This window comes from Podarcis melisellensis (genome assembly GCF_964234715.1).
Source record: "Podarcis melisellensis genome assembly, chromosome: 17".
In the NCBI taxonomy this organism is placed as follows: domain Eukaryota; kingdom Metazoa; phylum Chordata; class Lepidosauria; order Squamata; family Lacertidae; genus Podarcis; species Podarcis melisellensis.
The window spans coordinates 29054040-29077041 of NC_138534.1; the positions used below are offsets into that span (position 1 = coordinate 29054040).

The 23002-nt window shown below is 41.8% G+C and overlaps 2 protein-coding genes across 6 annotated transcripts in view; both read right to left on the minus strand.

Annotated features, from left to right (window-relative positions):
* Positions 1-3098: 3098 nt before the first annotated feature.
* FKTN (fukutin) lies at positions 3099-14370 on the minus strand. 3 transcript variants are annotated; one of them, XM_081894465.1, is made up of 11 exons: positions 14246-14296; positions 12640-12728; positions 12189-12392; positions 11647-11706; positions 10751-10954; positions 9901-10178; positions 8700-8832; positions 6813-6942; positions 6222-6355; positions 4111-4238; positions 3099-3351 (listed from the first exon to the last, which is right to left on the minus strand). In XM_081894465.1, the coding sequence occupies exons 3-11, from the start codon at positions 12291-12293 to the stop codon at positions 3138-3140; spliced, it is 1386 nt and encodes a 461-aa protein (XP_081750591.1). In that variant the 5' UTR covers positions 12294-12392; positions 12640-12728; positions 14246-14296; the 3' UTR covers positions 3099-3137. The 3 variants fall into 3 exon arrangements, with proteins under 3 accessions (XP_081750591.1, XP_081750590.1, XP_081750589.1); XM_081894464.1 differs by lacking the exon at positions 14246-14296 and adding an exon at positions 13225-13338 and having other exon boundaries at positions 12640-13069; XM_081894463.1 differs by lacking the exon at positions 12640-12728 and having other exon boundaries at positions 14246-14370.
* A 2112-nt stretch (positions 14371-16482) lies between these two features.
* The window catches only part of FSD1L (fibronectin type III and SPRY domain containing 1 like), a 33021-nt gene continuing 26501 nt past the window's right edge, over positions 16483-23002 (minus strand). For 2 of the 3 annotated variants that reach the window (XM_081894388.1, XM_081894387.1), the window contains 4 exons: positions 22833-22933; positions 21518-21769; positions 21299-21387; positions 16483-20147 (listed from right to left, as the gene is read on the minus strand). In XM_081894388.1, the coding sequence (XP_081750514.1) occupies positions 20025-20147; positions 21299-21387; positions 21518-21769; positions 22833-22933 (565 nt within the window). In that variant the 3' untranslated portion in view covers positions 16483-20024. The remainder of the gene's footprint in view (positions 20148-21298; positions 21388-21517; positions 21770-22832; positions 22934-23002) is intronic. The other variant, XM_081894389.1, reaches the window with a different exon arrangement.

Genomic DNA, 23002 nt, shown 5'->3' on the forward strand with positions numbered 1-23002 from the left:
TATCAATCTCCAATTCTCCCATCTCGGCTCAGAGGCTTCTAGCATTAGCACAGAAACACATGCATGCCTTCTCTCTCTTCAAGTGTCTCAATCCATACTTCCAAATACTCATCAAAATCCAGTCATTAAATTAACAGCAAGGCAGTCCTCATTCAATCATCAAAATATATCAATCTTTGACTCTTGATTTAAACCAGTCGGTTAAATACAGTTCATTCGGCAATTTCCAAGGTTAGATTAAATTAATTCAAAATTGACCAGCAATAATAAATTCTTCTGCTATTAAAGTTCATCCAGAAATTAATTTCCTCATATGGATTTACTCTACAAATTCATTCATTCCATAATGGGCTCAGAAACCCTCAGCCAAGTAAATTAACTAAGCTCATTTTACCTGACAATCAAACGGAGGTGAGAAAAGCAAGATTTCTGTACTGTACCTTGACTGGTTCTTCGGGACAAAAATCTATACCTTGTTTTAAAACACACTAAATTTTAAAAATAGAAATTCAGCATTGCAGCCGCATTGGCACCAATAGCTGAAAAGGCAAGCTGGTAAAGGAAGCCTGATCTTACTTAGCATTATATTTTCAGAAATTAAGAAGATAAGGAGGACATATACAGCCTATACCGGGATATATAAAAGTTTAAGTATGTTGTTGTCTATCATGCTTGTGTTGTTGCTGTTTTTGTATATATGACAAATGTAACCTTAAAACAAGAACATTGCTGAGCACTAACTGCACATTATAAACATATTTGCCAAAGGCATAGATTTTGATCTTCCATATTCTGAATAAATGTGACATTTTCCTAAGTCTCTTTTCATAAGTTTATTTTAAAAATTCAGAACGTATGTATTAATTTTAAAGCCTCCTTCAGATTATTTTGTAGTGAGTAACATCCTGAAATCTAGGTTAAAAGCGTACCTCTGCATGACAAGTACATTCAAACCTTCGTCCCAAATCCAGAAAAGTTACTTGATACTAACTTGTCATATTGATTTCAATAGGACAGAAGGAACAACCAACTCTTCCTTGACAGGAGCCACCGACAAGAAGAGCATCATCATACATTGTACAAAACAGCAAACAACTTCGTCAATAAGTTAAAACACAATATTGTACGTGGATCATTTAAATACTATTCGTTTTAGTGAGGGGACATGCATTAGTACCTTCTCTCTTTTTCCTTATATACACAAGATAAATAGTGGTTTTTTTAAAAAAAAAATAAAAATCCCATTTTCTGCCCACAAATAGAAATGTCTGCATTATTGTGCTTTGTATAACAGAGCTCCAAACAATGCAAAACAGACTTCAGGCCACAGTGAGCCACGTACAAATAAAATATACTATGAGAACTTCTTCAGAGATAACAGTATTTCACTTTGTCCTGATCATCAAGTTTCAAATCTCTTTGAACTGCTGCCCATAAGGTATGTGAGAAATTATTTTTGATTTTTTTTTTGTACAATGCCCCCAGTTATCTCCTAATGATGGGGAAATGGCAGGAAAGTCTTGAACTGTGGTTAAAGGTCAACGATACACTATTAAAAGCAGTGCTATTTTTCTAGAAAAATAGATGCCCAAACTCACCATGAACTCACCTCGTTCTCTTAGAAAGGCAATGGTGCCCACCTGAGAGTTCCGGTGAGTTCCAGCCGGGGAAAAAAACCCTGATTAAAAGTAGTATGGGTTGCTATTTTCCCATGAGTGAAATCCCACTGGGAATATCTGTAAAAAGGAGCCACGTTGGTCCCCTTTTTAATGCTATATGAGAATAAGAGGAATTGCTCTTATGCCTCCGTGAGTCACCTACCCCTGCATCCTATTTCCTGTAATGACCAACTGGGAACCTCAAGGAAGTCCACAAGATCTTCTTTAATCCTTAATGCAATAGACCAAGGATGGCCAGCATCTGTATTCTGAGCGGCCATATTGCATTGCCAACGAGTAAGCTGCAAAGGACTCTCACCCGCCAGCGATGCTCCCTCAAAAGTGGTCCTGAGTGGGGCTCCAAGAAAAACTTGGATTCGAGAGGTTGGAAGGAAGCTATGAGCAATTTAGGTGAAAGGGGACCATTTGAGTCAGATGGCCATTCGAGTAGGTGACATCATTTCCTCCTACATCCATTAGCTCCTAAAGTGATATTGGACCCTGTAGATTCAAACACAGGCTTTAACTAACAACCCATCTGTGGGATGTGATACATAGATAGCAGTCAAATACAACATTCCTTGTTTTCCTAGAGTGGACTTGCAAGGGGATGTTTGGTCCAGCCAGTTGGAACTTCCTGTTTCCTCCTAGCCTGGAACATATTTCCTGTAGCATGTGACTAGAGGTGGGTGTGACCTTACCTGGGCAGGTAATAAAACCACAAGGCACACAGCCCTCCTCCCTCTCTTTTCCACCTTCCTTCTGTCGTGTGAACTGCAGTGACCATATGGGGGATATGGGGTAGATCCACATGTATATACTTTGTAACTAAGTCTGTAACTAAGTCTGCCTTCAGGGACAGGTTAGCTTGCAACAAGCTAACCACTGTGCATTTAAAAGGGGAATGTAAAACTCTGCTAAATTACAGAACTTGCTAGCACAAGTTAGGGAGGATATTATTAAACAATATATCCTCTCCTGCCTCCCTGAACATTCCCACAAAAACTTCCATTTCGACTAAGCACCCAAAGCCACTGCTAAATAGTCCATGGCTTGCCATACAACTGGTATCACCCACCTGCGTTTTTCCAGTTCTGGGCAGAGAGCAACACCCAGAGATTCAGCGAGCTGTGGTGTAGACATGAATGGTGGGCTGTATTTGGTGACCCTTAGTTTGGGCAGAATAGGCAGCTCTTTTCTTGACTTAGGGACATTTGCTGCAACAAATGTTCAAAATGGCCACCCGGCATTACTTTTTCCTTAAATACAACTTTTATGTAGCTTATTCCCCGCCCCACCCCCCATCCTCAGCTGTAGAAAAGAGTTTTTCAGAGTTCCTGAAGAAGGACGTCAATTTGCTTGTGCGTTGACCAACAGTGAATACATCATTTACAGCATCTCCTTTGGAAATTGCTGGAGCATTCCACAATCGAAGACGCCTTGTGGGCAACATAAATACATGTCATTGCTTTAGATTGGTCAGTAGAGTTGAATGACTTCTTCCCATTCGTTGATAGGCCAGATCCCATTGGGCTGGACGTTGGGTGGAGAGTTTTTCCAGTCCCACATCTTCACGGGTATCTTCCACTCTTTACCGTAGTTGGCTTCAATGTAGTGGAGAGTTTCACATGGCACACGTACCTTGAGTTCTACAAACTCAGTCCAACATAGTGTAAATTTGGGAAACAGATACCTATGTCACAGAAAAAGAACAGGAAGGTCAATGATGAAGGAAACGGGCTTTGTAATCCAATCAGTGAAATGTGGTGCGACTTCGTAGAATCTGCATACAGATAATGTTGTAAGAATTCTGGGATTGAGTAAAAGTGTCTGCATCCAGATTGCATACTGCAGAATTTGGGCTAAAATGGCTTCTACAACTACATACTAAACACCTTTGCATGACTTATAGAGTCGTACCTTGGTTTTCAAACAGCTTAGTTCTGCTTCCTGCAGCCAATCAGAAGCCGCACTTCGGTTTTTGAATGTTTTGGAAGTCGAACGGACTTCCGGGATGGATTCCGTTCAACTTCCAACGTACGACTGTACTGGCAAATTTGGGTTGCACAATTATAGTTAAGCAAGAGGGTCCTGCACAACAAACCCACTTCCCACAAATGCTTGAATTTTTGCAATGTGAAAACTCACTAGAAAACGTGGGGAAACGCTTGCCTAACCTCGCTGCAAACCAATCAGAATGAAATGCTCATTAAATAGCCAACAATGTCCATTCTCCCTGCAAACAAATCGAGATGAATGCTGAACAGGTCCCCAAAAAGTGGCTTGAAAGCCACTGGTGGTTTGAAAAAGTGGTCTGCAATTCCCTCGTGGTTTATCGTTTTTATATTGGTGGTAGAATGAAGCTGCACTACACTAATTGCTAAGAATATCTCACGCTGCAGTTTGTCAAGCTCTATTTCCTTCCCCCACAGACGCCAAGTCTGACTCATACTTGAATTTCTTGCCCGATTTGGCTTGAGTTCCGCCATTCCACACGTGGTCATCCTCTTCATAGAAGAAAAATATATCGAGTTTTACTTCATCCTCTCCTTGAAAGGAGAGCTCCAAGCTGTCTTCAACCTGTAAGGTAGACAGGAAAAAGGCACCTTATATGACACAGATAATATTAAAAGAGGCTGCAAAAGTCAAACACTGCAAACATACAAGAAGGACACATGCCAGGTCTTTGTGCAATGATTTTTAGGCACAAATGACATGATACATAATCCATGTTTGAGTTTTCTTTATTTTATTTTTTTCTGTTACAAAAGCATGCTTAAAATAAAGCAGCATCTGCTGTGGAGAACCCAATCTGCACCATGCTCCCCATCTGGATTGGGGATCCTGCACCAAGTCTCCTGTTGGAAACCTTCCCAGACGACTTGCCTACCCAAGTACTGCTTGCACTATATGGCACCCTAGGGGTTGGGGAACTAGCAGCCACGGCAGAGAAGGGTATGCTTTGGCAGGAAACAAGAGGCCAGTTGGGACCTCACTCCAGACTGAGAGCTGGCACTTCTTCAAAATAAAAGGAGATAGTTTAAGCATGCATTTTTTAAAAAATCATAACCTGTAACTGGGCTTTGTAAAGAAAATTAAGACTGTTCTAACAGTTTGGCTCTTTAGTCACACCAGGATTCAATGGCCTGTTTGAAACCACCTTATCCATATACAAATAAACATTTATTCATGGTTATCAGGTATACTGTATGAAAAGACTATTTATATATCCAGCCTTTCCCCCAAGAAGCTCAAGGCGGCATACATTTTTGCCGGGCCTGATGCTCAGGATGCCTAGAGGTCTGTGGAGTGGGGCGTGTCATTTAGGGGTTTGTGTTAAGGTCAAGATTTAATTTCGGAGAGCCTTCATTTTTTGCTGTTACTGGTATGAACGCTTTGCATCTTTATTGCTGGACGACTGCTTACTTTTATTGCATGCTCGTTTTCATCTATGGCTTATGACTGCTTTTGCAACTAAGTAAATCTTTTGGTGTGGTAAGCTGTGATATATCAATATATCGCCCAAAACCAGTTTGAAGTCCATATCGTGATATTGGTTCCACAATTTTTGACCCAGCAATATATCATGAATCAGGGTGTGTGTGGGTGTGTGTGTGTGCGCGCGCGCACGCGCTCTCTATGCAAAAATCACAATGTGAGGGAAGCTTTTAATGTTTGATGGATTACTGTATTTTAATATTTTGTTGGAAGCTGCCCAGAGTGCCTGGGGAAGCCCAGCCAGATGGGCGGGGTATAAATAATATTTATTATTATTATTATTATTAATGCCTCTACATAGCTTCATCCTTATTTCAGACATCGTGGTATATCAGTATATCACAATGTTTAGTTGCTGATATATCCCGATATAGAAAACCAGAAATTGCCCAGCCCTATAAGCCACGCGGGTGGCGCTGTGGGTTAAACCAAAGAGGCTAGGACTTGCTGATCAGAAGGTTGGCGGTTCGAATCCCCGCAATGGGGTGAGCTCCTGTTGCTCGGACCCTGCTCCTGCCAACCTAGCAGTTCGAAAGCACGTTAAAGTGCAAGTAGATCAATAGGTGCCGCTCCGGCGGGAAGATAAACAGCGTTTCCGTGCGCTGCTCTGGTTCGCCAGAATCGGCTTAGTCATGCTGGCCACATGACCTGGAAGCTGTACGCCAGCTCCCTTGGCCAGTAAAGTGAGATGAGCGCCGCAACCCCAGAGTCGGCCACGACTGGACCTTTACCTTTACCTTTATAAGCCTATAAGCCGGTTTGAGCATGGAAAGGCAGCATACAAATAAACAACGCTGTTGATACATGGTTCTGTCCTCCCACCCATTTTGTCCTTACAACAATCCTGCGAGGTAGGCTCACTAAGTGTATATTGACTGGTACCCTGGGTCACTCAGCAACCTTCATGAATGCGAAGAGATCTGAACCCAAATCTCCCCAGTCCAGCATCCACTGCTCCACGGTAGCTCTTCCAACACAATATTTTCTTCCTGTTAGAGCCTGGCATTGCAGACCCTGGAAAGGAGGGGTTACAAAGTGCCCAAGTCAGGTGTGTCATCCACCAACCTTGCCAAACTTGTGCTTTAGTGGCAATCCTGCCTTCTGAAATGCTGGAATGATATCTGGCTGGTAGTCTTGAATGAAAATCCCCAAGTCCACATCTTTGCTGTAAGGAATAATATTGCACTGCCTGTACCAACCTGAAAACACAACAGTTCGGTGAGTTTCATGGCAGAAAGCTGGCACAGTACAGACCCAAGCCCACAAAATCTACCAGCCTATGAAGATTTCTCCTAGTTTGCTGGGGACTTGCAGAGGGGGTGGCAAAGGCTGTAAGGATATGGTGGCGAAGTGGGGTTAGGGAGTGGAGCAAGTTAAGGGTGGCAGTGCCTAGTTCTCTCCCATCACTACATAAAGAAGACTGATGACCTTCTTTCCAGGGCCATTCCAAAATTTCAGTGAGTGCAGGGGTGTTTAAGGCTTAAGCCATTTAACCATACATGTTTCAAGCTGTTTTGGTTCATATTTCAGTTTTGGAATATGAAAATGTGTCTCTGCACGTATGTGGATTTTGCAGCACCTGTTAAGACACCCCTGAGTAACTGAATGCCTTCAGTTCTCAATCTTAGCGACCAAACGTGACCACAAGCTCCTTACCCAGGCAAGTTCCACTGCTCAGCCAGAATCTGACTCCTAAACTGTTTAATGTCAGAGAAGCAAGATGGAGCAAGGCCTTGGCTTTCTTTCTGAATTCGACAGCATCCAGAGATACATCATCAGGGTACAGCTGAAAAATAAAAGGGAAATTGTAAATGACTCTTGTATTATTTTCATACAGTCAGGTGTTTACAGCTCCCACCAAACTACTTTTTTCTGCTGTTCCAGTATTTTAACTTTTGTTATGTTTTAAAGTCGAGTTGTAATTTTCCTTGATTTTTCTAGTTTTATCTTTTTGTATATCGCTTTGAAGTCTTTTACAATCAAGTGGTATATACATTTTCTGAAATAAATAAATCAATATTTAATGAACTTCAAGATATGTTCAAACCCAGGTAAATAACCATTTTTAATACAGATTTTTTTCTATGCCAGTATCTACTGCCATAGCACAGAAGATACTATTATTTTCCTGCTTTCCTATATAAGATAGATTCACCTTTGTTTCCATGCACTGGATTTTCATTCTTTGGCGCCACCAAGTGTTAAAGGATTATAGCAAATCTTATTTATCAGTATTGTACTGTGGCTGGCTTCGGGACTATAATATTAAGCTACCAGTGGGCTGGATGGGTAAAAGGGTTCATAGATTTCAAGCTATTTCCATTAACATTTAAATCTGAAATAGGACTCTGGGGTCAGGAAGCAAAGAACCATGCAGATATTTCTATGTACCAAGGGGAGCTTTGACTTGTGATTCATGAACAGCACTCTTCCACAATTTACAGCAAACAATGTTTCTAACTGTAATTCATTGGACCTTGGAATACATATGAGTAAATAATTATTTAAACATGAGCCACTTAAGAGATCAGAAGCTAGCTTCACCACCATTGCTTATCTCTGGAGGTAAAAAAAAAAAGAAAAGGTAAAGGACCCCTGGATGGTTCAGTCCAGTCAAAGGCGACTATGGGATTGCGGCGCTCATCTCCACTTTCAGGCCGAGGGAGCCAGCATTTGTTAATAGACAGCTTTCCAGGTCATGTGGCAGCACGACTAAACTGCTTCTGGCGCAGCGGAGAACTGTGACGGAAACCAGAGCACACAGAAACGCTGTTTACCTTCCTGTCGAAGTGGTATCTATCTACTTGCACTGGTATACTTTCGAACTGCTAGGTTGCTGGGAAAGAGCAACAGGAGCTCGCCCCGTCGTGGGGATTCGAACCGCCGACCTTCTGATCAGCAAGCCCAAGAGGCTCAGTGGTTTAGACCACAGTGCCACTCACGTCTTATCTCTGTAGTATCCATATAGCATATATAAATCAGCAAGGCAGGAGGAGTTAAATCAGGATTGCACAAATCACAATCCAGCCATGTACCGAAACAGCTCACTGTCTGCTTGACTACAACCCTCTCCTTTTATTTTCACAATCAGAGGCAAGCCGTTTAGTAGGCCACTGCATGTGGCTCATAGACAGATTTGGGCTTGGTGGGTCATAGGGTGTGCAAGTCTGCAGTAGGATATTTTCATATGATTCTACAGTCTGGGAACAAAGGCATCCATCCACACAAGTCTAGATCAGTGTTTCCCAAACTTGGGCCCTCCATCTGTTTTTGGTTTTTCGGGACTACAACTCCCATCAACCCTAGCTAGCAGGACCAATGATCAGGGATGACGGGAATTTAGTCCAAAAAACAAACACAAACAAAAACAGCCAGTGACCCGAGTTTGGGAAACCCTGATCTAGATATACTAGCATTCCCATTCAAGCATGTTAACTCTGACAACAACAACCATTTTAACCCTGGGGTGGTGGGGGAAACCAGGCAAGCAACACTGGAAAATATTTCACATTTTGGGTGAAATGCTACTTGATAACCACTAACCTGGAAGAAAGATCGAGCTTCTCTGTACCTACATTCAATAAACCTGGAGTGGGACCTTTCCTCTAGGAACTGAGATGGCTCTTTTGGAATCTGGACTGTCAACCCATCAATGGAAACACTTATTAGTTCTAGCCTGTAACAAAGAAGGAAAGAGTTACATTAACCTGGCCAGAAAACAAGAGCAACTTTCATGTCTGGAAGGTGAAACGAAACGAAACACAGGAGCAGCTGCAGTCGCTTCATATGCAAAGGCTGCAAATTATCTATTTTCACCCAACTATTCCAAAATAACTCATTCCATTTGGACCAAGCGAGGTGTTCTGAAGCTGTTCAGCCTATCTGCACCAACAAGAAACAAATGCCTGCAATGGGAAGGCGGAATGGAAAAAGTAAAACAGCACCATGCTCTCATCCAGCTGAATCCCTTTAGCAAAATGGATCAAGGACTCTGCCATACAGTGGACTCTTAGGTTATGTTACCTTCGGGTAACATAACTTTCAGGTTGCGAACACGGCAAACCCGGAAGAGCACAGAAGCGCTCTGCGCGTCGTGCGGATGCACAGAAGCACTCTATTGCGCCGCACGTGTGCACAGAAGCAGTTCCACTAGACGCAGACTTTGGGGGGCACATAAGGACCCCCAGAATGAATTAAGTTCATATCCAGAGGGTCTGCTGTACTAGAAACAACCCATCAGATACAAGGGCAGAGGTACATTACTTGCCTAATGAAAGATTTATCTGAGTGCCTTTTCCCCTTGGGGAACCATACTTATTTTCAGCTACTTGCATTTAAGGCTGTGTTGCAACACGATGAGCAACAAGCTATTTATTTCCCAGATATTTCTTCTGTTTGGCCCCATTTTGAAGCCTCACAGGCCAGTGGCAAGCACCTCCTGGTGATACAGGATTTCCCAAGTTTAAGATGCATTTATCTGGCCTGGCCTGATTTTATGGCCAAACATCATCACTGCACGATTCCCTGTTCTAGTATCATGCATCAGGTTGGGAGAATAATATTGTCGGATCATGAATGTAAAACTTTTCTCCATTGCTGTAATCTCATTGACTTCAGAAATCCTGCACCTCTGATTTCATTCGTCGTTCAGCAAGGATACAAGGCAAGCCGGACAGCTGTGTGCTTTGCATGAAAAACTCGTGCATCAAATAGAAACAGAAAACACTGCCCTGCCATTTCTTACTTGTCGTAGGCTCCCGGGTAGTGGCCAAATGGCAACTTCCGAAAAGGTACAAACTTCCGGTCCATGTGTCGCTTCAGCCGCAGCTGTCCGTGCCAGAGGTAGTTCCCGCTCCTCTCATAAAAGACCACCAGATGGATGGCATGCGCTGCCAGTCTGAAAATGTAGTGTAAGGGAATCTCCGTCCCAGAAAGGTCGTCCATCCCTTCTAGTCGTGGGTCTTTGCTCTGAATCTTTAGCCACTGGAAACCCACTCTCTCAGCAGCTCGAAACAGGCCCACCTGAAATTGACACGCTGCATTTTGGCTCAGTATATTAAACACACACACACACACAGTCCTGTTTTGCAAAGCACTTGCTCTTCTGTTTCAAAATGAAACAGAAACCCCTCTCTATGGTAATGCAATTATTCTTACAATCTCCTTTTTAGTTCTAATAAATACACTTAACCAACTTACTTGGCTTCACACAGTTCTCTGAATACCACTTAGCATTTATTTTCACACACTTCTTTAAGTGTAAAAAGTGTATTAAAACCTCTTTTGTGCTTTTCTGCAGTTTTCCTCCTGAGTAACAATACCATCTGTTAAGATATGAAAGCCAAAACAAAAAAACCCACAACCTTCAAATACGAACCACAGAGAGACACACTTCAAGAGATCTGTTGCTGTTGTGCGGTACCTTCTAAGCAACATTTCCCTTGTGGTCAAGTCACTCGCCATGTGACTCCCCCTTTCTCAAAAATTCCTCAGAAATGCACCATAAATGTTTTGATATTTTGTCTCTATGCTTACTTGATCTAACAATTGCAAAATTTAGCATAGATAGGTAAATAAAGAAGAGACAAATTTACCTCAAGTTTCCAGGCTTTGTCCAGGACTGCAAAGGTGGTGAAGTCCCGTCGAGCACAGAAGTATCTGCATTCTGAGTGGCTGCTATCAGGAGACGTCCTGAGCTGCTTCAAGTCTGTGTCAATGAGTCCCAGAAGCAATGGATCAATCAGATGCACAGGTATGTTGTGACTGGACATCAAACTAATGAATTTCTTAACAACGTGCTGTGTAAAGAGACAGGAAAGGGGAAAAACATCTTTAAAAAGCTTTTGAAGACCCCTAAGTCAATAAAGTAACAATAATGGGTATCATACTGATCAAAGCAGCAAGAGATCTTACACATCTTATACTCAGGGCTGCCTCTGAAGACGGTTCAGAAACTTCAGCTAGTGGAGAATTCAGTGGCCACGCTGCTCACTGGAGCAAGATGGTTTGGGCATATTACACCGATCCTGGTCTGACTGCGCTGGCTACCAATTAGTTTCTGTGCCCAATTCAAAGTGCTGGTTTTGACCTATAAAGCCTTAAACGGCTCAGCACTGCAATACGTCTTTCATGTGCCTCCTCCTCGAGAGGCCCGGAGGGTGGCAGCATGAGAACAGGCCTTCTCTGCAGCGGCTGTGGAATGCTCTCCCCAGGGAAGTTTGCCTGGTGCCTTCATTATCCACCTTTAGGCGGCAGGCAAAAACATTCCATTTTAACCAGGCCTTTGGCTGACCTAATCAACATCCTATACCCTTTAAAATGTGGCTCTTTTAGGGGGGTATTATTGCATTATTGTTTTTATTTTTATTTCCTATATTATGACCTTTTTTGTGACCCGCCCTGAGACCTCCAGGTGTGGGGCGGTATATAAATTCAATAAATAATAATAATAATAAAATAATAAAAATACTTTCAGTGCAAAAGTACTTACCCACCGACTACCGTCTTGTCCTGCTTTGTTCCCTTTAATCTTGGGGAAAACAGCTCCATTCTAACAAAACCAAACAACAGAGAAGAGGCTTTGCAAGTCAAGTCCTAGTGCTACCATCAAGACAAATGAGAAGTGAAGCTTTGGTGATATTTTTCAAAAATATTGCATTTTTAAAAATATTTGAACTAATCTATTTTAAACTCGAAGAGTACACCCTTCCTCTGTTGACTAACCTTCTGACATACTACACTGGAATCAAACTATAAAGATAGTAATGGAGCTGGAAAGCTCCACTCCACTTGACCAGAAAATGGCCAAACCGTAACCTGGAACATATGAAATCTGACTTTAACCATGTTTACGCCATATTGATTTCATTGGAATTTACTACCAAGCAAGAATGCTCAATACCAAGCAAGTCTCAATCTCGCGTCTCCCATCTTATTTTAACAAATCACTATAAACACTTGTTTGGATTCGTTCTGCTGAATGTAGCTGTGTGGTGTTGTTGTTGTTTTTAAGTGAGCTGCCAGAGTTCTTACCCTTGGTGATAAATAGTATTTATAATAGTACAGCTGGAACAGGAGAAAGACTGAGCTTGTCAAAGTAAGAAGGCCCAAAACCACGTTCTTGTTAATTCTCTGCATTAGTCTTCAGGGCTCTCTTGACTATCAGTTGAAAGCAGGAGCTTCGTTCTTCTCATCTTTTCAAGTAGCCTACCAACGTCTCTCCAGTGGAAAATAAAGCTGGGGAAAAGGGGAGGGGGCGGAGTTGAATTCAATGAAGTGTTTGTAACAGTTTTATATCAACGAGAATCACTGATTTGTGCAAAGCACATTAATGCTTGTTCGAATTACTTTTAAGTCTCTTAACAATGAGAAACATCAAAGTGCTTGTGTGAATCCCCGTTAGTTAGTAGCATAACACAGCTAGGTTCTCAGATTCCCCCCTCCCCACTTTCTCCCAAAAGTGTTTGAAAAAGGAGGAGCTAACCTTTTTCGGGTGCTTGAAGACAGCATCCCTCTAGGGAACTGCACTATTCAGGGGGTTATATTCCCCTCCTGACTCATTCAGTGATCAATCTGATGACAGGGACAGAGAATTTGCATCCTCATAAGGGTGATGGGCAGAGCAGAGAGGGATAAACCTCTCCACCAAATCCCAGTGCCATGTCTACTTTTAATCACCCCTCCCTTTTAAATTATTACTGTCTCTGCTAAAAAATCAATGGGGTTTTGCTGGTGGTAGGGTCACACTGAGTAATTCCTACCTGCAACACACTATCAAGGGTACAAAGCAATCGTAAACCAAGTTTGTTATTTCGGGGCTTGTCAGGGGCTCCCACATCAGGCGTTTAAAGCACATTCAACGCACATCTCTCCCCCTGCCTCCAAAGAATCCTAGGAACTGTTGCTTAAAGGTGCTGGGAACTGTAGCTCAGTGGCGTAGCGTGGGTTGTCAGCACCCGGGGCAAGGCAAGTAATTTGCACCCCCTAACCCATGGATTTGCGCCCCCTAACCCTAACCCCCAGATGTTGCGCCCGGTGCGGCCGGCCCCCCCTGCACCCCCCACACTACGCCACTGCTGTAGCTTTCCCCTCACAGAGCTACAGTTCCCAGCAGCTTCTCACATACACACACCCTCCCATCAGATGTCAAGGAGATAAAGAACTACACAACTTTTAGAACACATATGAAGGAAAACCTTGTATCAGGAAGTTTTTAATGTTTGACGTTTTACTGTGTTTTCATATGTGCGGTGGAGCCCAGAGTGGCTGGGGAAACCCAGCCCCAGCCAGATGGGCAGGATGTGAATTATAAAATTATTATTTTATTTTATTACATTTGAATACCGCCCTTCATCTGCAGGTGCCACAATTTAAGAATACGAGATTAAAAAAAACCAAGGGGATAAACAACTGCACAACTTTTAGAAGACATCTGAAGGCAGCCCTGTTTAGGGAAGTTTTCAATGTTTTATCGTGTTTTTAATACTCTGTCGGAAGCCGCCTTAGAGTGGCGGCGGAAACCCAGTCAGACAGGCGGGGTATAGATAATAATTTATTATTAATAATAATAAGCTAAGCAGCCAAATGGCTCCTTAAACCAGGGTTACAGTGGCCAAAACACAATGCCTAGTTGCCATTTTGGAGCCGGATATTTCCAATACAACTTTTGGGGGTTTCCAATTGCGCAGATAAAAATATCGTGGATAGAATTCAACGGGATGTGATTTTAATGTGTGGAAACTGGCAAGATCCAAGGCAGGCATGCGCCTCCAAAGTGGCGAAATGCGCCTGGCGAATTTCGAACGCTGCCTGGGGGGGGGGCGGGGTTGGGCTAGATGACCCTCACGGGTCCCTCGCAACCTTGAAACTTCTCTCCTCCTCCTCAGCCTCTCAACATCTATCCGCGGGGCGGAAATCTCCCCGTTTAACTTTATTTAGCAGCTACATTATTTAATCTTGTCCCGCCCCCGCCAACCTTGTCCCTGGGGCAGAGTTAAAAGAGGAGCCAAAGGCGAGCCCAGCGAGAAAGCCGCCCCACTAAAAAAACAAACACGCCTCATAGGAACTGCCTTCCTCCCCGTCCCTCTTACCTGACGGTGCGCCAGGCAGGTAGGAGCCGAGCGACGGGCTTCTGCCGTAAAGCGAAGCCCGCCCTTTACGGCACCGGCCGCCTCAGGGCGGCGCGAGGAGAACATAGAGTTAAGACGGGAGGGAGGGAAGAGTCCGTTTACGAAGGCGCGCAGGTTGCCTTTTCCCCCTTGAAACCTCATTTCCGGTTCCCGTTTGAAGGGCCTCTCTGTTTGCAGGGAGGGACGGAAAGCGGGGGTGGGGTTGTGCCCCGCACTGTTCGGTGGGGAGCCGGAGGTGTTGCGTGGCTTCACTTGAGGCTCCGACCCCCTGGGGTGGGGGGAAGGAATTAAAGCTGGCGTATACGAAGGAGGACGCCCGGTGTGCGCGTGCGCGTGCGATGCTGCGTCCCCAGCTGTTCCCAACAAGCCGCAGCTCCCAACGTGTCTGAGGCTGCTGGGAGCATAAGGGTCCCTTCGGTTTGACTTCACCCCCGGAGGCGCACTGCGTTGCCTCTCGACGTAGATGGAGGCAGACATCAGGCTGACCTTTTGGTTACTTTTCATAGGTGTTCGACAACTGGATACACTAAAAATAAAATTAGTAATAATAATAATAAACTATATTAGCAAAGTTAAGAGGGGACACCCACCCTGCAATCTTGCACTCAGGAAGTATGTGTTTATTGTTGCACGTGCTGTGCGGAGTCCTGCAGCTCTTTTAACATGATGATAATAATAATGATGATAATAATTATTAATAATAATTATAATTAACACGGTGGAAAGCACCAGTTTGAAAATGGTAAACCCTCACATCGAAGCAGGTGCACCTCAGTTCATTCATTCATTCTGACCCTAGAATGGTATGAGTTGGAAGGATCCCAGAAGTTCTAGTCCAACCCCCTGCAATGCAGGAATCGACTAAAAAGCATCCCTGGAACGTGGCCATCCAACCTCCGATTTTAAAAAAACCAAAACCTTCAAGGAAGGAGAGTCCGCCACCTTCTGAGTCATTATTTTGTCATTTCATACGATTTTTATACCGCTTGACTTAAAAACAAAACAAAAACTCACACACCTCAAAGTGGTTTACTAAAAGATGAAAAAACATTGGGGGGCGGGCGACCCACAATCCTACTTTAAAAGCATGCAAGAGCTAAAATACTGAAACAGATTAAAATTACTTAAAACTTTCTAAGGTAGGTTCATCTAGACAATTTTTTCCGCAGGCATCGAAAGGAGCACAGCGAAGGGGCCTGCTTTCTTTCAATAGGCAGAATTTTTAAATTTATCAGGTGAGGTTGCAGCGCAAGGACTGGAAATGCTATTTGTAACAACTATATGCAAAAACAAAACCCACAACACTATGCAATCCTAGCAGCTGTTCTAAACTCAGGTCAAGCAGGACAGCTTCATCCTAGGCTAAAAAATGGAAGAGTCTAATCTACACTTAATTATTGACAAGCTGTGCCATAATAGTGGTTTAAAAAAACAAAACAAAAAAACTGTTTGGAACTAAATCGGTTTTTCTCATCTGATAGCTACTGGAAGCCTGATCCAGCACTGCCACTATACAAATATATGGTTCCCCAATACATATCTTTAAACTAGTTAAGCCCTATGTCTGAAAAGATTGATTATGTGCTCAGCAGCCTCATCGGCAATTACTATTAGCCCAACAATGTTTTCGGTTGTTTCCCCTTCACTATTACCTATGTTACTACCAATAGCACCATATATATTAAGCCATAGCTGTCAACTTTTCCCCTTTCTTGCGAGGAATCCTATTTGGAATAAGGGAATTTCCCTTTTAAAAGGGGAAACATTGACAGCTATGTATTAAGCACCATATCAATAACTCACATACATTAAAGACAGCAAGTGTCACTCTATTTTCAGATACAGTTGCCCTCTCTGATGAAAGAATGAAAAGGTGCAGGAATAATTCAACTAAATATTACTAGCCTCCCTATTATCCAAGTTTGCTTTATATGTCTGCTAAAACCGCCCAAGAGTTAAAGCATTGAGTTACAGCATTTACTATATATTGTTTTTCAGGCAGACCTCCCAAAGCAGTTTACATAAACATATTTTGTTGTAAAATATAATTACATTATATTAAAATACTTGTTTAGGAAAAGCTGTTACTGCTGCTTCTCCCCTCCCAAGGCAACAGCAATGTTCAGGCAAAGATCTTCCATACCCAAAGAAAGCTACTATAGCGTATTATCCTCAGAAAAAGCACGACAAAAGATGTATACGAGTTTTCAAAAGTTTATTAATACAAAACCCCTGCAAGATGTGTTTGACTTAAAGACACAGCAAATTAAAACACTCCATGGGCTCTAAGGCACCCCAGTTGTACAGTGTTGTGGTAGGTAGGGTTGTTGTCCGAGGGTACTTGACAAGGATGAAGAGTGAAGCACTGGGTACCTGAGGTCAGTGCACAATTTCCCCATTTAGGAAGTTCAGTGTGACAGCAGAATATCAATAAGCTTTCTTATCTCAATACCTTACACTAGGAGAGTAATAAGAGCCATTTTGAAAAGGCACATGCAGAAGTGTTTTACTGGTGGTGAAAACGAGCAGCCCACTTGCAGAGAGAAGCCGCTGATTTGTACAGTACTAAGGGAGGAAAACGCGGCTTAAGTTTCCCTTTCAAGTCAGTAGGCTTCCAGAACACTTCAGTTTAATTCCAAGGACAAAAGTAACGACCAGAAAATATAGGGTCAACCAAGTGTGCCAATCGCATAGTAACAAAGTCAGTTGATACACCACACCAAGTTCTCACTTGCATAATTAAAATGCCAACATTTGCCAAATTAGTTTGCCTCAAAACTGTTCCTACATCACAGAAAGGAATCCTGTCCTAAGAGACAAGGGAGAGAACTGGCAGCCTTATAGGAGTATTTCTGCTTCCTTTAATAAAAGGAGAATGTATTATGTTCATTACATAGCCCTCAAGCTTAAACTGCATTATTAAGACTGTATTGTATAGTCACTGTATAACCCTTCCACTCTTACACCCTTAAAATGCCATTCATAATACGGTTTTGTGACTTGGGCTTTCAGCTGCTCTTCAGAAACCTCTAAGCAGGTTCACATAGTTTTGGATTTAAACCCAATTGTGAATTACATTTGCTACTTTATTATACAAAAGGGAGTCAAGTTGTGTTACATGATTATGTCACAGTAGACAATTCCATAATTTCTGTAAACTAAATTAACAATACACGTTTTCTTCTTGCTGTAAATATACAAAAAAACCCACCTTTCATTAGCTACAAATACAAAAATACTTCAAATTTTACAATGAGTAAGCAGACAAATTATATACACACTATGCCTTGTTTGTAACCAATCTAGCATATCTACCTGAAGAGTAAACACAATCAAATAATTGTTTTGCTCAAAACCATCAAACTGAGTAATTTGCTTTGCTCAATTGCACCAATTTCTGCATGCTTGCCACAGAATGCAAACCTATCAATGTTGTTAGTTCAAGTTTCATAAACAATATCTAAAGTGCTTAAGGCATTTCCTCGTGTCACCATACTCTAATTCCTTAAACTGATATGGAACTACCCAGCTGGGCAGCCAACAGAAGCACCTATGCCTCAGATTGTTCCACTAGCAGTAATGTTCCTCCGATAAGGATAACCCACCGCTCCAAATGTATGTTTCCCAATACATGTCAAACCTCTAAACACTAGTACTGCATCTGGAATAAATATTGCAGATCCACTGAGTTGTGGAAAATTCACAGAGATGCCTGCATAATTCAGTAGAACTTGCAACTGTGAAGTATTCAGTCGATTCAGAGTCTGGATCACACTTGACAGTTAGCAGATGCAACCATTTTAAGACAGTTAAATGCCTCTATTAACTGTACATAGAACAAAGGCCTTATTCCAAAATATGTAATTCCGAGAGTATAGCAGCTTGATTCTGACTAGTTAGAAGCCCATTTATACTGGTCAAAGCATCATAAAGGTATTTACCACATTATATTTTCTTCCTAGAAGTAGTTGGCATGTTATCTGCATTGGGCATAACAAGCCAGTTATCAAAACATCTTTATTTCACAAATCAAATATGCAAAGAATAAAAATGTGAACTTAAGTGCTGCAAATACAAAGGTATACGAAGCAGAACTACATGAAGGGTTTTACAGAACAAACACATTATTACAATGGGATAAATACTGGGTTCCTTGATTGTTAGAAAACATGGTAAGACTGGGTAGAACATGGTGTTTAAGGAGTTCTTAGGACATGAGACATTTTACTGTGATTTGCTACTCTTTTGCAAGAGGGACAATTGAGTAAACAGACTGGATTAACGTAGCCATTCAGGGATTCTGAGGAAGCCATTTACATGGTTCAGGTGGGAAAGTTGAACATTCAAACTCAATTCTTAACACTTCAAAGACAACTGCAGGTATCCATTTCTCACGAGTGAAAAATGCTCAGATGCACTTTATTAAAAAGTTTGTTTCATACTATTCTGCGAAATTTCTCAAGAGTGAGACAGTAGATCACAGAATGTAAAAAACAACACCTGAAAACCCTAGTACCAGGTTCTATGATGGAGAAATTAATAGGGAGCCAAGCTCAAAATGTTCAAAGGTTGGAAGTTACCATAAAATCTGAACATGCCTCTACATTCTTAATATATGCTTCCGACATCACGCAGGAAACTCAGAACTTATGATGCCTTTAAAACTGGAATGTACAATCCACTTTCAAAATCTACAGGAAAAGTGCTTTAGAGGTTTGAAGATAACACCATTCCGGACATTTACCATGTTACAAAACTAAGATGTCTGATGCATCTAGCAGTTGACTAGGTACAGTATATTATTTTGAGCCTCTGGAGCAGTTTTCAGGGCACAGCCTAGAAACTAAAGATGTGGCAACAAGCCATTAACTCACAGATAAGAATGGCTGGCGAAACATGAATTAATTCTAAGCGTACACTTAACCTCAAAAAAGTGTACCATGTGAAGTACACACTGAAACTGGCTGACAATACAAAAAATGGGACTTAAACTGCCTCATTACTGAGCTCAGGTGATTTAACAGAGGAAAATGGAAGCACTTCGCAAAGCTCCTTAAGCTGACTAGTCAGAAATACTACAATCTCTTCCATTCCTCAAAGCCTTTTTCATGGTTAATGGACACTGTCCAAATACCAGTTTAAAATGCACTACTTGAGATGACTGTGTAGTTCTTGGCAATGTTATTCATGGTGCCCAACTGCATAAAAACTACCTTGAATCAAAGGACAGTGATCAAAACCTAAGTATTTGTACCACACACCACCACCACCTTTTCATTACACTGAGTCATGGAAAGTTAGACTGGCTTTTTTAGATGGCTCTCATTTTTAAAGCTTCTGTGTATTACCCTCCAGCTCAACTCCTTTTCTGGGGTCAAGGAGTGAGTGTTAGAAACCTAGAGAGAAGAAAAGCAAGGAAGGCCTTTTAGACCAAGATCATACTTGCCTTTGTTGCGTGTTATACTGAAGTTATCTGTCAAGAATCCGTAAGACAAGTAGTCAAACTTAGTCTAACAGTAGTAGATAGCTACAACCTCAAATACCCAATTCTCTTTTTTAAAAAAGATCAGTCTATTTTCCTATTACACTGCAGATTCACAGTACACTCCTGCTAACGTTTTGGTTCAGCCCCACTAGTGGTGCTTAGGCCTCAGAAGTAGCAGGAACACATTAAAGCATTGCTCAAAAACTCTTTGAGTAACACCTGCAAAGAAAAAGCAGTTAACATGAAGTGAAAATATCATTGGGCAACATTGGTTAGGCTGCTGGCTGAACCGCTTAATCCATTTTCGCTCTTCTGCAGTGTTTTCACGGCACTTGGCACCTGCAGTCCTGTTGTCAAGGTGAGACCACCACACCAAACCTAGAAAACCGATATATAAAAGATGAGGGGTCATCAGTGCTCTCTTCTTGCTCAGAGTCAATTAAAATCATGGCAATCACTGTATATCACAGCATTTTTCTGTCTGTTCCCCGAGTATGTTGAAACCCCTATCTTCTCTATAATTGGCCCTGTTTCACCAAAGAGCTGACCAGGAGAACAGTGAGAATGACAATGATTAACAGTGTTGTCACTTTTTGAAAAATTAAGAGGCTCAAATCCAGTTTAGCCATAGTTATATTCTGAAACAGTTGCTCTGAACTGCTTAAACAGTGTCACCTTTTCTACTTTTAAAAACTACTGTAAATATAAAAATAAAACTCAGGTGAGGAAATTCTCGCTATCTATATAGAGAGGAGACAGATTGTTTGGCATTTTCTTAAGTTTCTAACACAAGGTGGGGTGGGGCGGGAAGTCTAGTTTCAACAGTGTTCTATATTACACTCCAGCTCCCATTCAAGTTTGTTTTAAGGGAGAAAAATTCACAACCCTACTTTAAAAACATACAAATGTTAAAATACTAAAACAGATAAAATTACTTCAGCTTTCTAAGTATCTGGCTAGGCTCATCTAAACAGGAGAAGGTCTGTGATGTATATTCAGAACAAATATAAAATTCTGCTCCCAGGCAATTTTGTATAAGTTATGCAGATTGTTTTGCAGCTACGAGGGCTAGAGTTATAATACAATCCTTTTTTAAAAAGTGTGAGCTATAGATTTTCAGGGATCTGCGCATCTTGTCCTCCTCCAAATACTGCTGGACTCCAACTCCCATCAGCCCCAGACCGCATAGGGAAAGGTCAGGGATAATGGGAGTTACAGTCCAGCAACATTTGAAGGGTCACAGGTTAGCCACTCCTGCATTTCCCCATTAGAGGTTTCTCTTCTTCAGGCATATACAGAGCCCTGGAGTTGGTCATCAAAGTGGCTGCCAGTTTTTCCTGGAGCAACCAAGTTTAATAAGCATATAAACATGTTTAGAGGTCAGACAGTGACGCATCAATAACCCGAAAGCATCTGTGACATTCGATGCGAGTCTTTTCCACATTATGAAATTATTCCTAAAAGTAACTGTAGAAAAATAGCCCTTGAAGCAGAAATGATGGAATGAATTAAATTAGGTAGGTACTGACCATGAAACCTGGTAGTAGCGGCTGGGTGAATTTTGTTTTGAAGGTGTACAACAACTGCTTTGAGCTTGCGTTATAGAAAGAGAGCTGACCTGAAGAGATAAAAGCATGTTAATACTTCTAAAAGAGTTCAGCTTATGTGTAACATTTGTCTTTTCCTTAATACAAGGAGTAACACTATTTCAGCTCTCTCGTGCGTAGTTCTGAGGACTCCCAAGTTACCTCCATCAAAGTCGCAATAGACTCCTATCCTGTCTGGAACCAGGACATCTAGCGATTTTGCTTTGTTGTTGTGTTTGGCTGCAAATGTAGTCTGGAGCCAGTTGTTCACATGCACGCACCAGCTTGTATTAGTCTTCCCGAGCTGGTCAAATTTCCCCAAATTTTTATACGCTACTCCCACACTATAGGATTTGCAATCCTTCTGGGCTTTCACTTCCCAGTAGTGTTGCCCATTCTCAATAGTAGTATCTCCTGTAATGAAACAGAGAAGGAACAATGAACACTTCCAAATAAACTTGTGCTGCCTAGAGCTCAAGAGTAAACACAAATTGTTCAAGGGTAAGATCCATAACTGATTGAGTAGAGATTTCATTAGCCAGTGAAAATCCCCAATCTTTTTGGTGTTGTAGAAATCGGGCATAGGGAACCTTTGGCTCTCCAGATGTTGCAGAACTACAACTCCCAATATCCCCAGCCGTGCTTGATAAGAGTTGGCAAGAGCTGTAGTTCAACAACATGGGGAGAGGACCAAAGGTTTCCCACTCCAGTGCAGATCATAATGATAAAAACTAAGAAAGCTTACCCCCCCCCCAAAAAAAACCCCTTTCCCACAATGCACATGACAAGGAACTCCTAAGTCACTTACTCTCAGCAGCTAGAAATATCATAACCAGACCCTGGAAGGACCTATCAGGAGTGAACATAAACCACTGGTACCAAAAAGTATGGGAAACTGCCCTACCAGAAAAATTAACCAAAAAATGTAAAACTAGCATGGGGACAAGCAAAAGAGGACACCTTCGCCCCGGTGTGGCTTCCCTTTACCACATATACAGCACAACAAGATAATGACCTACCCCCCGCATACAAATTAATATGGCTAATCTGGACACAACAATCCTGCCCCCCCCCCAAACAAACCATACTGCAACCAACCAAACGCAAGCAAGCAAGCTTTGGGCCCTCCCATCTCTCAACATGACAATAAAACCCCCAAATAATTATATAAATAAAGGACCTACCCATGAGATGCTGCCACAGAAACTCTGCACTATACAATAGAATGAAAAGACCATTATCCTTCTCAACCCTCTTCCTCTTTTCTCCCAATGTCTAAGGAAATAGTGTCTCACACCAAATGTAAACAAACTGAAAAAGATTTTATGAATTGAAAGTGGAAGTGCTATATGTACTTTTTCTTGTTTGTTTGTTTTTTTGTATCACAAATAAAAATTTAATAATAATAATAATAATAATAATAATAATAATAATAATAATAATAAATTTAGAAGTATTATTTTTTAAAAAACCTTACCCAACACTGTGTACGATTCCCCAGTAAATCTATCTCTGCTGCCCCTTATCAAAGGTGAACGTGAGCTAACAGATGATCGCTTTGGGGAAGGAGTTCCACTTCTGTAAGATGACAAGAAATGAGTTTGTTCTGCACTGCACCAAGTTAGTATTTTTTAAATCCAGTTTTAG